The sequence below is a fragment of the Rhinoraja longicauda genome, chromosome 12 (assembly GCF_053455715.1).
Source record: "Rhinoraja longicauda isolate Sanriku21f chromosome 12, sRhiLon1.1, whole genome shotgun sequence".
In the NCBI taxonomy this organism is placed as follows: domain Eukaryota; kingdom Metazoa; phylum Chordata; class Chondrichthyes; order Rajiformes; family Arhynchobatidae; genus Rhinoraja; species Rhinoraja longicauda.
The window spans coordinates 28,490,086-28,505,313 of NC_135964.1; the positions used below are offsets into that span (position 1 = coordinate 28,490,086).

Genomic DNA, 15,228 nt, shown 5'->3' on the forward strand with positions numbered 1-15,228 from the left:
CACCTCTGTGCAAAAAACTTGCCCTGCACATCTCCTTTAAACTTTGCCCATCTCACCTTAAAGCTATGCCCTCTAGTATTGGATATTTCCAAAGGTTTTGACTATATACCCTATCTATTCCTCCCATAATTTTATATATTTCTATCAGGTTTCCCCTCAATCTCCAGCATTCCAGAAAAAAACAATCCAAGTCTGTTCAACCTCTCTCTGTAGCTAATATCCCCTAATCCAGGCATCATTCTGGTAAACCTAAATATTTTCCAAAACCTCCACATTGTTCCTGTATTGGGGCGACCAGAACTGCAAGCAATATTCCAAATGCTGCTTAACCAAAGTCCTATAAAGCTGCATCATGCCTTCCTGACTATTATACTCAATGCCCTGACCAATGCAGGCAAGCATACCACATGCCTTCCGCAAGCACACATATGTTGCCAATTTCATTATTATTGTCTACGATGTTTGAGAGTTTACAGAAAATTCAATTGTAGAAAAGATCACCAAGCAAAGCAGAATCCCCATTAAAATGAAAGTCAACAATTAATATACTGTACACCTAATGTAACAACTGATTGCAGGTGGTGATGTGCAGGCAGAGAGTGGAATTGTCCATACTGACAACTATCACAATATTGTGCTTTTATGAAATGCTCAAGTAACCAGATTAATGCAAACAACTTACCTGCCTTAGCATGCATTGGAGAAGTCCCCTCATTAACTTCACAACACTCTGTGGAAATAAATAATCAGTTCAGACTTTCACACACGTGGATCTTTGGTTAATGAGATAAACCGTTATATTACATACACTGTCAAGGTGGTTGATGGGGTCAAGTCTGAATCGGGTCTGAAGAAGGGTCTCAACCCGAAACGTCACCCATTCCCTCTCTCCAGAGATGCTGCCTGTCCTGCTGAGATACCCCAGCATTTTGTGTCTACCTTTGATGGGGTCAATATTGGTGCCTGAAATGATAGGTGACCAGTATGATGCCAGGTTTAAATTCAGAAGGGCATAATCTTAAAATTAGGGCTGGATTATTGATGAGTGAAATCAGGAAGTAAATTCCGACCACAATCATGGAGCAGAGTTGAATGAATAGAGTAGTAAAATGTCAAGCGATACTTGGATAAAATACTTCTGCTGAAAACTTTTATCACACACATAATTTTACTTAAATGCCATCTTTACATGATGGGTTAACTTGCCTGCAAAATAATTTCTGAGTCTTATTCTCAAATCCACCAAGGTAACTATAATGAGAGGAAAAAGCTTTTCGACAGAGTTCAAATAGAATGTCAAAAGCTTACATAAAATCTAAATATACAATATTTTTGCTGCACTAATCTTGTGCAGTAATGCCAATCCATTCCGTAGAATGTACTTCAGTATAGTTTGGTTTATTATTGGCATGTGTACCAATAATACAGGTACAGTGGAAAGTTTTTGTTTGCTTGCTATCCAGTCAAAGACTGTACACAAATACAATCAAGTCGTCCACAATGTGCAGATAAAGGATATAACATTTAGTGTGATATAACATTAAAGTCTAATAAAGTCCAATAAAGATAGTTCAAAGGTCTCCAATGAGGTACATGGAAGATCAAGACCATACTCTAGCAGATGAGAGGACCATTCAGTTGCCTAATAACAGCTGGGAAGAAACTGTTCCTGAAATACTTTGATATATACATGAAGGATCCTCAAACTGAAAAAAAATCCGTATTAATTTTAGTTTACCCATTCTAAACTCTGCTGTAAAGAATTATTTAAAACAGATCAATGTTTTTCTCTTTGTTAAATCACTGCTTGCTCCTCGTGATTTATCAATTAAAACAGTGAGTAGATGAACCTGTGGCAGCTCCTGGTCTACAAGGGGCTAACTGTCCTCATTGGTGAGATATTTCATTAGTTCCAGCGTTCTCCAATAAAGCGGGGAGACTGATTAAGGTTTTGATTCCTGATGCCAACCTGGCGATAGTGTGAATAAGTCAAGATGTGCCAACGACAGCCGGGGCATCCTTGTTCTGGTCCACACCTAAGTGACCGAGCAGCAAAAGCAGCATGTGGCACGATGGGAAAGGTCAACGACAGTATTGGAGCCTGTCCCAGTGAGTACCAGGTGCCCTGGGACAGGGACAATGCAAGCATGGAATAGCAGACATAAATTCACAGGTGACATGCTTTCTGCACTATTACATTATCCTAAATTTATCCTTGTAGTCCGCTTTCGCGTGACACTTTTCAACCTCTCTGACCTACTTCATTGAACTGTCAGTTCATCCACGTTCAAAGATCTCACTGCTTCCGGTGACGAACAATATGCTCTATTTATGCTCACAGGTTATTTGAACCAGAGGGTACAGTTACTCCTTTGGCAGACCTCATACGTCTCATAGGAAATGTTTTAATACGGTACAATGTGTTACTGATACACAACACACCCTTCCCTTTATCAGCTCAGTTTCTCAAACACACCCCTACAATAAAGGTAACAAAGTTGATGTCCAACAGAGGCTCTGCTGACAGCTATCTCATCTCTCCAGCCAGGAGACTGGGAATTCAAGGCCCACTCCCACACCTGAGCGCACTGTCCAAGCTGAGGATGGGAATGTTGCACAGAAGTCACCATTTAATCAAGACGCTAAACTGAACCCAATATCACTTTGCACCACTCGGGCAAAGACTGAAGAAGACAAGCAGAGTCCATGGAGACCTGGCTGGCATTTATCCTAACCAGCACCACGAATCAGAGATTCCCACATTGCTGTTCAAGGGGCCTCGCTGAGGAACTGAGGGTTATAAGGGACTGGGTATGGAATAGGAGTTGAGGCATTGCTGAATGGTGGGGTAGGCTTGAGGGGCCTGGTGGGTTACTTCTACTCTGATTTTCCTGTATCTTTAGTTGCAATGACTTTCTTGCATTCTTGCAATAGTGGGTACAATTCACAAGCAGTTTGCTGCTACAGGCTCCTCGGGTACTTAATGCCACAACCTTCCACTCTCTCACGTTCTCACAGAAGAGCTGGAAAAATCCCAGTAAGTAATGTGATGCGTGGAGGAGTCTCACAGCTCTCTCCACTAATTATCCCGCACGTGGTTAGGAATGATTCTGTGGTAAATGCAAACTGTATCCTAATTGTAACCTTACAGTTGATGTGCTACCAAAACATTTGTTCAATCATTTACCTTGTATTCTAATACAAGCATTACCAGTAAACCAATCACTAATACCGTGTTTCTCTGCTTACTGAAGCATGCATTTATGTGACGGTTTTCACAATCTTCCCATTTTACAGTGTGGTAATTTAGGAGATGTGGCAGACTATGTGCCCACAGCAAGACCTCACTGGGGATGTGGCAACAACTATAAATGGCAGGGCTCTGGAGAGTGTTACAAAACAGAGTCCTAGGACTGCAGATACACAGTTTCTGAAAGTGGAGAATAGGTGAATAGGGTGGTGAAGGTGTTTGGCAAGCTTGCCTTCATCGGCTAGGGGATTTGAATACAGAAATTGAGACGTCATGCTACAACTGTACAAGATGTTGGTCAGGCCACACTTGAAATCTTGTGTGCAGTTCTCATGGCCTGCTAAAAGAAAGATGTCATTAAGCTGAAAAGATTCAGTGGGGATAAACACAAAATGATGAAGTAACTCAGCGGGTCAGGCAGCATCTCTGGAGAAAAGGAATAGGTGACGTTTCGGGTCGAGACCCTTCCTCAGACTGAGCGGGGACAGGGAAACTAGACGGTATGAAAAGGTACAGAACAAATTAGAGCCGGCACCAATGACCATGGAAAAGTGGAGCCCACAATAGTCCATTGTTGGCTTTGGAAGAGGTGATAACAAAGCGATAAGAACAGTGAAACTAGCAGGACAATTAGGGTGGGGGTGGGATGGAGCGAGAGGAAATGCAAGGGTTACTTGAAATTAGAGAAATTAATATTCATATCATTGGGTTGTGCCCAAGCAAAATATGAGGTGCTGTTCCTCCAATTTGTGTATGACCTCACTCTTGACAGTGGAGGAGGCCCAGGACAGAAAGGTCAGTATGGGAATGGGAGTTAAAATGTTTGGTAACCGGGAGATCGCATAGGCCAAAGCAGACTGAGTGAGCATAGGTGTTCAGCGAAATGATCGCCCAGTCTGCCCTTGGTCTTGCAGATATATAGGAATCCACACCTAGAACAACGGATACCAGGACTCAAGGGATTGATGTAACGATTTAAGGGATTGTTTCTGTGTTGTTTGCCTCAATGACCGGACAATCTGTGCAAGTGATGTTGGGGTATAAATATGGGGGAAGACTGAGGACAGCTCTTCTTTAAAAATTATTTACCTAAGGGAAAACTCAATGTCCTCCTCGATTACTAGAGCAAGCCTTCCGAATATTATTTAATCAGGGCCGTCTGTCCTCTCTTCTGTCCAGATGACAGGAAATACCTTCATGTTGCAGAGTGACAAAAGAAATTTCAATCCTCTGAAATATTTCATGAGCAGTGCTAGCAAAAATAATAACACCACTGAGGATCTGAAATTGTTGTTGTTTCTTGACCGTATTAACAACATTCATGCCAGTTTGGGGAGAAAGCTGGAACGGGGTACTGATTTTGGATGATCAGCCATGATCATATTGTATGGTGGTGCTGGCTCGAAGGGCCAAATGGCCTACTTGTGCACCTATTTTCTATGTCTCTACGTTTCAGTTTGCAATTATATCTGCTCTAAAAGGCATCCTTTAAAACCCATGCTGCCTGAAGGCATGACAACATTGGTATTGGTTTGGAGAGGAAATAAACGACCCTGCACAGTGTAATTTCCTGTTTTTCTCTTTCATCACTTCCTTTACCGCCATAACTGACCTGCTCCAGTTCATAAGCTTTAGCCTTATCCTCATCTCGGTCTGCGTTCTTGCGATATGCTAATCCCAAGCCCCAGATAGCCAGAATGCTGTACACATTATCTCGCACCCAGGCATCCTTCTGGTCCACGCTGGCAGGCAACAATCCCGTTACTGGGTTCTGGAAACAAAAGCAAATTGATTAGGAAAACTATTTTAACAATGATCTGTTTAATCATATTCATTTTGAAATTCCCTTAAAACATGCACGTGTTAAATGCGAGGATTGAGTTAAGTGCCTAAGTTACAGGCCTGGGGCATCTTTCCAATGACATTAGTTTGAACCACTCCAACATGGGAGCTGGGAGCTTAAATTCAAACAAATCAGAAATTAATTAAGGGAACTAAATTAAAGTCACAGAATAGGAATGCAGGTATAAAAACACATTTGGTCCTGCCACCTCTATCCAGTCAGGTCTATAAACACCACCTTTACCCAGTCAGGTCTAAATCACCACCTCTACCCAGCAGAGGGCAGTACAGTGGCACAGCGGTAGAGTTGCTGCCTTACAGCACTTGCAGCGCTAGAGGCCCGGGTTTGATCCGGACTACGAGTGCTATCTGTACGGAGTTTGTACGTTCCCCCTGTGGGCTTTCTCCGAGATCTTCGGTTTCCTCCCACATGTACAGGTTTGTAGGTTAATTGGTTTGATATAAGTGTAAATTGGCCCTAGTGTGTGTGGAATAGTGTTAGTGTGCAGGGATCGCTGGTCGGTGTGGACTCGGTGGGCCGAAGGTCCTGCTTCCGCGCTGTATCTCTAAACTAAACCACCTCTACCCAGTCAGGTCTATGTGCCCACATGGCCCACCAGAGTCTTTGACTCTCAACACTTCTCCAGGCAGGAGACAGGCAATGAATGTCGGCATTCCCTGCAACATCGGCATCCCACAAAATATATTTTAAAATGCCAATTAAAGATCTGAAAGCAACTCAATTGCAATCCAACTAGTCCTGCTTACTCCTCATAGCCCTGTGATATTTTATATGTTCAGAAGATTATCCAGTTCTCAATCTATTTTTCCCAATTTCCTTCCAAATACTATTGCAATCAGCTTTTCCTCAAGTTAGCACTTTTACCCAAGATAAGGTTTAATCCCCAGCAGAAAGAGCTGTTGCCTCACACCTGATTTGATCTTGATCTCAGGTTTTGTCTGTATGGAATTTCCCCGTTCTCCCCCTGACCGCGTGAGTTTTCCCCAAGGAGTTCCAGTTTCCTCCCACATCCTAAAGATGTGCTGGTTTATGTTAATTAGCCTCTGTAAATTGCTAGTAATGTGTAGGAAATGGATGTGAAAATGGGATAATGTAGAACTGGGCAGAAGGGCCTGTTTCTATGTTGTATCGTCCATTTCAATCAATTTATTTTGAGTTCCATTGGATATCTCCACTGCCCATTTGTTTGAGCACATAAAGTTTATTAGGTGAACAGCTGGTGATGAAGGCATGTAAATCCTCTCATTTACAATCTCTTTTGTATCCCTAGTCGATTTGGTCAGTAGATCTACTGCCTCACAGCTCCAGCAACCAGGTTTAGTCCTGACCTCAGGTGCTGTTTGTGGGGAGTTTGCATGTTCTCCCTGTGACCGCATGGGTTTCCCCTGAATGCTCCGTTTCCCTTCCACATCCCAAACACGTCCAGGTTGGTAGGTTATTTGGATGTTTTAAAATGCTTCAAGTATGCAGGGGAGAGTTAGAATCGAAGATGGGGGTGGGATATGATAGGAATGTGGGAAAAATAAAATAGGTTAGTGTAAGATTATTGTAAACATGGTGGGCACAGACTCGGTGAGCTGAAGAGCCTGTTTCTGTGCTGTACTTCTCTATAACCCAACGATACTCCTAATGAGTTCACCTGTACATTAGTTTGGGATTTAGAAATGCAGCATGGAAACAAGCCCTTCAGCCAACCGACACCACACCGGCCATCTGTTCACACTAGTTCTATATTATCCCACTTTTGCATTCACTCCATGTAAAGGGCAATTTGTGGAGGCCAATCAACCAACAAATGATAATGTCTTCGGGAGGTGACTGGAAACCTGAGCACCGAGAGGAAACCCATGCACAGGAAGTTTGTGCAAACTCTTCACAGACAGCATCCGAGATCGGGATTGAACCCGGGTCTCTGGTGCTGTGAGGCAGCAGCTATGCCACTGTGCCGCCCAAAGTGCTGCAAATTTTGGAGACTGTTTCTCAGCAGAATGACCTTGGGACACTGTGATACGCAGGAAATGACTATTAATTGATCCTCTTATTGCGACCTCTTTGTCAACTCCACTGTGTCCATGACACAATGGCCATCGGAGCCCAGACTGGAGTCCAAAGCAGCCCCCAGGCTGGTCAAGCCAGAGCCCAAACCAGAGCGGAGGCTAAGACCGTCCCCGGTCCACACCAGAGCCCACAGTGGCCGAGCCGCAGCCCAGAGCGGCCACCAGTGGAGCCCAGACCGTCCTCGGCCCAGACTAGAGCCCAGAGCGGAGCCTGGTCTAGCCGAGCCGCTGCCCAGAGCGGAGCCTGGTCTAGCCGAGCCGCTGCCCAGAGCGGCCACCAGACTGGAGCCCAGACCATCCCTGGCCCAGACTGGAGCCCAGAGCGGAGCCTGGTCTAGCCGAGCCGCAGCCCAGAGCGGAGCCTGGTCTAGCCGAGTCGCAGGCCAGAGCGGAGCCTGGTCTAGCCGAGCCGCAGCCCAGAGTGGCCACCAGACCAGCCGAGCCAAAGCGCAGACCAGGGACAAGAGTGGCTGCCGCCGGCTGCGACAGGCCTAACATAAATGTGAATTTGATTTTGATTATGTCCAACGACACTAACAATTTTTGTAGACACAGAATCTTTCTTAGTTACTCCAGGACTTTGTGTTCTACTAACAATTTTTTGTGTGCCTTTGGGATTGTTATCAATAGTGTTACAAGAAGCAGGAAGTTACGTGCATTTTAATACTCTCCTCCCCAGAGCTGAGCTCTCGCTGTTTCACCACCTCCTTCCCAGCTGCACTGACTGCCCCTGACATCACGATCGTGCCCCAACAACCCTGCTTCTCAGTAACAATGACCAAGTAGTATACAACTCCATGTGCAATGCCAATGTAAATGACAGGAATCAGACCCTGGCCCCTCAACCTCTCTGAAACGAAAATTAATATCACTTTGTTGTCTCACATCTATTTGCTCCCTTGACAAACATTAATAAAAAGCCAGAATTACCTGGTGGCATAAGATGGTTCGCTGCACCATCCTTGCGTACCCATCCAAGCGGACGCCAGAGTTACTCCTGCTCCTCATGCTGACCAGTGCTGACCAGCACTAAACATGGACAGCAGTGCCTATCATTGACCAACGGTAACTAGTGGTACCTAGTGGAGACGAGCAATGCCAGTTATTGGCCAGCAGAAACCAATGTAGACCAGAGGTGCCGTGATGGACTAGGTGTAAACTGCGTAGACCAGTTATCCCCAATATTGATCACTCGAAACCAGCGAAGTCCAGCATTAATCATCGAAGTCCAATTGTAACCAGCGTTATCCAGCCGTAACCTGCATAGTCCAGGGATGCCTTCTATTCACCAGCAGCAATGGGTGTAGACCGACAGAGCTGCCTGTTAATCAGAATGATCAGTGGAGTGTCTGGGAGTCTCAGCTTCTAGAATAGGCAAGTAAGTACAACCTGTCGACAAAGAGCTCAATGTTATCCAAAACAATGGTATGAGCACACACATTCCGAGCCTCACAATGGGACACAGAGTAAATCAGCTGGTTTGGCAGCATCTTTGGGGAGCAGCCAGGAACACTCCAACTGAAACGTCACCTATCTGTTCTCCAGAGATGCAGTCTGGCCTGCTGAGTTACTCCGGCACTTTGTGTCCTTTTGTGTATTAACCAGCATCTGTAGTTCTTTGTTTTCTACATTCAAAGCCTTAGAACGAGACTTGCACACTCAGAGAGACACACACCATCGGAGACATGTACACCCAGACCCTCGGACAGTCGTGTGCACTCACAGAGTCTGCACACTCGACCCTCACTCACTCAGCTCAGAGAGCGACGCAGATGCGGACACACACTCGCACGTACACTCTCAGGCTGAGAGCCAAGCATGCACTCAATGACACACATACGGTCAGACAACACGCACTCACTCATACAGCCCAACTCAGTGCAAGGACAACACCGAGAGACGGCTCGGCTCACAAGCACCGGGCTTTTCCGCGTTCGCTTCTCTGTGCAGCCGCGGACTGTGGCCCGGTCTCTCCGCCCTCCCTCCCTCCCTCCCCGCCCCGCTGCCTCTGCAGCCCCGGGCCAGCGGCCGAGCAGTGCCTGCCTGCCTGACCAGTCCAGCGCAGTGCAGTGCAGACCTGACCCGGCCCCGGGGATTGGGGCAGCGAGGCCCACGAGCTCGGGTACCTGTGCAGCCGCCGACTGATGATGCAGCGCCCGCCGGCCGTCTCAGCAGCTGCGGCCCCGCATCTGTCGTCGGGAGGGAACCGTCCTGCAGATCGTGACCCCCCTCCTCCTCCTCCCCTCGCACAGGGCAGCTGGGAGCTGAGATAGATGCAGGCGAAGCACTGCAGATATCCGATGGACATCCTGCGTTACTTTAGGATTCCCAGCTCTTGCAGCCAGCCCTACGAGCACCCTAGACTCTTGCACGACCACGGGTGTGGTTTTTAAATTATGTTTTGCACGAATGTCTTACTTTTTGTACACTTTTTTCTTTTTCTATCTGGCAGAATTTATATGCAATTTAGGCATCTTTTATGTTTTTTGCGTGCTGTCTGAGTCAACGTGCATGTGATATTTTCGTTGTACTTGTACATATGACAATAAACTCAACTTGTTTTTGCCCTTCGTCTTCTCGAGCCAAGATGAGCACAAAATGCCCAGGCTCTGAGACACCGGCGCTACCAGCATGCTGGCCTTTTCTGATCTAATTGTCCAGCTTGCCTTGGATCTTTCATGCTCTAACCTTTGGCCTTACTGACGTGCAGGAAGACAACATCTACAGCCCTGCCTTCATCTATCTTTCTGCGCTGGAGCTCAAATTTTTGCACCTATATAGTTGTAAATGTAGATGGGTTGGTGAGTAAGTTTGCTGATGACACCAAAATTGGAGGAGTTGCAGGTGCACTATGAGGTGCACTGTCAGAAGATTCAGAGATCTAGATCAGCTGTAGAAATGGGCAGAGAAATGGCAGATGGAGTTTAACCCAAGCAAGTGTGAGGTGTTGCACTTTGGGAGGTTGAATGTAAGGGGAAAGTATGCAGTTAATGGCAAGACCCTTAACAGCGGTGAAGTACAGAGGGATCTTGGAGTCCAAGTTCATAGCTCACTGTAGGTGGCAGCACAAATAAAGTGGGTGGTAAAGAAGGTGTGTAGTACGCTTGGTTCATTAGTATACGAGTCAGAAAGTCATGATGCAGCTCTAGAGCACTTTGGTTCGATCTCATTTGGAGTATTGCGTGCAGTTCCTGTGGCCCCATTACAGGAAAGTTGTGTAGACTAGGAAGTTTACCAGAATGCTGCCTGGATTGGAGGGTTTCAGCTGCAGGAATAAGTCAGACTTCCACTATTTTCTCTGGAAAGACTTGTTAGAAATACATTAAATTATAAGAGGCGTAGATAGAACCTTTTTCCTGAGGTGGAAATGTCCAACGCTGGAGAACATAGCCATTTGGTGAGAAGGGGAAAGTTTAAGGAAGATGTGTGGGCCAAGTATTTACCCAGAAAGTAGAGTGTGCGTGGAACAGATTGTCAAGGGTGGTGGTGGAGGCAGATACGATAGTGGCTATTAAGAGGCTTTTAGATAGGCACATGAAAATGCAAGGAATTGAAGGATATGGATCATGCACGGGCAAATGAGATCAGTTTAACTTGACATCATTGTTTGTCACAAACGTTGTGGGTCGCAGGAGACATACCTGTGCTGTACTGTTCTATGTTAAAACTCTGGAATTCTCCCCCACTAAAAACAGTTGACGTCAAGTCATTAACTGTATTCAAGAAGGAATTAGATATATTACTGAAGGATCAAGGGCAGAGGGGGACAGGGTAAAATGGGAGGGCTGAAAGACCTAATTTATGCTCCTAATTTCTAGATTCCTCTGCTTAGAAGCTGGAGCTTGAACCTTTTTTTGTTTCCATGTAAATCGAACTTTGGCACTGAGATTATTTGCCCTGTGACTGGACCTTGGTCAGCCAGTAAGACTGAGACAGCCAACACATTTTTGAGTTCAGCAGGTCCCAAAAGCTACGGTACACAAAGTGTACCTCTACCTTGTTGATCCATTCCCGTAGCGAGTGAACAAGCTTCATGTACCCTGTTAGTTAGTCAGCAGCAGTACCTTGTCGTTCCTATTTAATTGGGGTTTTTTTGTGGACACTATGACCCACTTACGAAACAAAATTGCTGTGATTGGTGTGTTTGCTTTGGGCTGCTTCATTACATTTGTGGTGTTGACTGTCAAAGATGTTCTTAAGAATATAGTGGAAGACCAGATCAAAGAGGTAAGAAACAGAAGAATAGTTTATGATTAAGACATCTTACAAATGTTTGCTAAATTAATTTGCATATAATGATGTGAAACTAAGAATATATTTCACATGAGGAGATTTACTGTTATCCTGTTTGTCAAAGTGGGTTTAGCAGAGGTGACTTTGAAAGATTAATCAGGGAGGTTTATGGCTGGTGAAAGTATCTGTTTGGCAGGTCTTTCAGGTTCCCACAGTTTCTAATAGAACGTTCGGACTTTGTGAAGATGACCTGGCTTGTCTCATATCTGCCTGTGGCCTTGTGTTTTGCCCAACTGCTGCCTACATGGAGGAAGGGGGAGTGTAGATAACAGCCTGGCGAGCTGTTTTGAGAACATGGCTGCTGTGGTTAACTAATGCAGTTGCTGCTGAAAAACTCAGTGTGTAATGTGTAGGGAAATAACTGCAGATGCTGGTACAAATCGAAGGTATCACAAAAGGCTGGAGTAACTCAGCGGGTCAGGCAGCATCTCAGGAGAAAAGGAATAGGTGATGTTTCAGATCGAGACCCCCTTCTTCAGTGTAATGTGTGGTCAGTGTAGGAAGGTGGGAGCTGCAGGAGTGCTGTTCGGAACATGCAACAGAGGGAGATGTATGAGTGCCATAAGGGTACAGGAGAGTCAAGGGAAGAAGAAAATGGAGGGGGAGACGCGGTGCAAGGAGGAAGGGAAAGGGGAGAGGAAAGAGAGGAGGGAAAAAGGGAGAGCGGAGGGAAGAGACAGGAGGGGAGTCTGAAGAAAGGAATGGGAAGGTATGGGCAAAAGAAAGTGGGAGGAGAGGGAGAATTGAAGGGGAGAGGAGAGGTAGAAGTAAAGAGGGGAAGGAAGTGGAGAGTGAGGAAGTGGAGGATTCTGTTTTAGGAAGCAGATGGTTGAGATGCGAGCTGAGATGAGGTTTTTACTTTGATATTAATCGTTTATTCACCCACACTTGGAATATTGGTATTTCCATTCCTAACTGGCCCCAGACCAAGCTAATTGGCCCCAGCCCACTTGCCTCACGAACTTCAGTTACTGTACTGACCTTAGAGCAATAGTCATTGTGTCATACAGCATGAATCAGGCCTTTCAGCCCAACTTGCCCATGCTGTCCAAATGCCCCATCTATATTAGTCCCACCTGCCTGCATTTGGCCCATATCCCTCGAAACCTATCCCATCCGAGTACCTGTCCACCTTGGCACTGTGTCCCACCATTGGAATGTGGTATTGTATCAGGAGCTCCATCACCTCTCCTCCGCCAGCTTCGTTATCTCTGGAGGTGGTCCGACCCCTGTGGATCAGCCGATTCGGAACCACCAAATGACGGGCAGGACACACTCATTGGGAGTAAGGTCACACCACCTCATACTTGGATATCAGCGCTAATCTCAGCTCCTAACTCACCTTCTTGGGATGTTCTGAATGGGAAGGTATTCCCAGTTATTCCTCGACTTACTAGACAATTTGCTATGGATTTCTTACACTAAGTAAGTTCAGTAGGTTTTGTTAATAATCAACATATCACATAAAGCAAAGATAATAAATGCAAAGTTCAAAGGACCTCGGTGGTAAATCACTGAAACAAAATATTTACAATAACTTGAAGCTCATAAGTTAGGAACAAATTATTTTAAATCAGCTTTGGAAGTATTTCACACTGCAGCTGGGAGTTCTGCTCAATTCTGGAAAAACGATCAAAGGATTTAAACTTTTTGATTTCTCCCCTGTAGATGTCACATTTGATCAATAGTCTAATCTTCCCATGTCGTAAAATGTAATTCAAATTTAGCAGTCATTGTAGTTGCAAAAATTTGAACTTAAATGATCAAATGTGTGGTTTTGCAGTTTCAATTTGCATACGATCTACCCTCATTGGAGACCCTCGGACTATCTTTAATCGGACTTTACTGGACTTTATCTTGCACTGAACATCATCCCCTTTATCCTGTATCTGAACACTGGATGGCTTGATTTTAATCATGTATAGTCTTTCCGCTGACCGGATAGCCCGCAACAAGGAAGATTTTCACTGTACCTCGGTACACGTGACAATAAACTAAACCAAACTAAACTAGTAAAGTAATGTGCTGCAATCAAATCAAGTCGTTAAGTTTATTATCATATGCATTAGTATAGTGAGGTGTAGGTACAATGAAAATTTTGCTTACAGCAGCCTTTTCTAAGCTTAGTACACTACATTTTTGAACAGAAGCTGTAAAGATAGTAATAAACTCAAAATAAATTTCTTCAGCCAATCTTTAATCAGCAAGGTCGAGTCCATCAGCTGCATGTTACAGGACAGGCCCAAATTTCCTGTTCATTGATATTGTCAGGAAACTCAAGTAATCAATAGACAATAGACAACAGGTGCAGGAATAGGCCATTCAGCCCTTCGAGCCAGCACCACTTTTCAATGTGATCATGGCTGATCATTCTCAATCAGTACCCCGTTCCTGCCTTCTCCCCATACCCCCTGACTCCGCTATCTTTAAGAGCTCTACCTAGCTCTCTCTTGAAAGCATCAATGCAGTATCAGTGACATTACATTATATCCATGGTTCATATGGTCTCCTTGTGGATACTTTTGGGGGCAAGAGATTGAGATAATTGTGTGGATGTTTGTGGCTTTAATTATTCTGTCCCATTAACTAGGAGAATCATAGTCATAGACAGATATAGCATAAAAAGAGGCTGTTTGGCCCATCAAGTTCATGCTGAACTACCATTTAAACTAGTCCTTTTTTTTACTTGTTCCACATTCTCATCAACCCCCAGATTCTACTCCTGACCCACACACTGGGGCCAATTTCCAGTGGTCAGTCAACATAATAACCCTCGTGTCTTTGGTCGTGGGAGGAAACCAAAGCGTTCATACGGTCACAGGGAGAATATGCAAACTCCACACAGGCAGCACCAGGTCACAATAACATAACATAACAACATAACAACACTTTATTGTCATTCAGTATAAATACCGAACGAAATTTCAGCAGACACAAGACACAGCAAAAAAGAAAAGAACACAGGACACCCGACCCCAACACAAACATCCATCACAGTGACTCCAAACACCCCCTCACTGTGATGGAGGCAACAAAACCTCCCCTCTCTTCCCCCCGCACCCACGGACAGGCAGCTCGACCCCTACCGAGGCAAACGACACGCACAGCCCCCGCAACCTGGGTTACTGGAGCTCTACCATCTACACCACAGTGCTGCCATAACATTTCAGGCTACAATCAGAATAGTTGACAAAATCTTGTATTAAAAAAATCATACTTGGTTAGCCCTCAATTGATGATCACAATTGTTCAGTTTTGTGACATTTCTCAACCTATCTCTGCAGCATACAAAGCTGAAGTTGAACAGTGAGGCATTAAAGAACTGGAAGGACCCTCCTGTGCCTGTCTACATGCAGTTCTTCCTCTTCCATATCGAAAACTCAGAGGACATACTTCAGGGCAAGCAAGCCATCGTGAGGGAAGTTGGACCCTACACATACAAGTAAGATTACAGTCATTGGTGATGAAACTCAAAATAACTGAAACACTAGATACTGGAAATCTGAAATGAATACAGCAAAACGCTGAAAACACTCAGCAGGTCAGACAGCATCAATGGAAAGAGAAACAGTCAATGCTGTTTTCTACCTTCATCAGCAGTGGGAAAGAGAGAGATGCAAGTTAGCTTTCGATAGGAGAAAAGGTGGAGTGGGATGTGCAGAACAGAGAGATGAAACCAAACAGGATGAGAGGAAATGGCTTAATGGAAGCAGTAACCAGCACAATCAACTTGATGTACTGAGGGACATTGGGGTCCAAATCCA

The 15,228-nt window shown here is 45.0% G+C and overlaps 2 protein-coding genes across 4 annotated transcripts in view; one reads left to right on the top strand and one right to left on the bottom strand.

Moving 5' to 3' along the window:
- LOC144598840 (phosphorylase b kinase regulatory subunit alpha, liver isoform-like) overlaps nt 1-9,772 on the bottom strand; it is a 74,373-nt gene extending 64,601 nt beyond the window's left edge. Inside the window, exons 1-4 of one of the 3 annotated variants that reach the window (XM_078409338.1) lie at nt 9,590-9,772; nt 8,102-8,560; nt 4,863-5,021; nt 683-730 (exon numbers count right to left, since the gene is read on the bottom strand). In XM_078409338.1, the coding sequence (XP_078265464.1) occupies nt 683-730; nt 4,863-5,021; nt 8,102-8,179 (285 nt within the window). In that variant the 5' untranslated portion in view covers nt 8,180-8,560; nt 9,590-9,772. Of the gene's footprint in view, nt 1-682; nt 731-4,862; nt 5,022-8,101; nt 8,561-8,894; nt 8,916-9,297; nt 9,562-9,589 lie in introns of those variants that run through there. The other 2 variants (XM_078409335.1, XM_078409337.1) reach the window with 2 other exon arrangements.
- Nucleotides 9,773-11,131: 1,359 nt separating this feature from the next.
- LOC144598841 (lysosome membrane protein 2-like) overlaps nt 11,132-15,228 on the top strand; it is a 29,344-nt gene continuing 25,247 nt past the window's right edge. The window contains exons 1-2 of the mRNA XM_078409339.1: nt 11,132-11,398; nt 14,749-14,906. Of these exons, the coding sequence (XP_078265465.1) occupies nt 11,276-11,398; nt 14,749-14,906 (281 nt within the window). The 5' untranslated portion in view covers nt 11,132-11,275. The remainder of the gene's footprint in view (nt 11,399-14,748; nt 14,907-15,228) is intronic.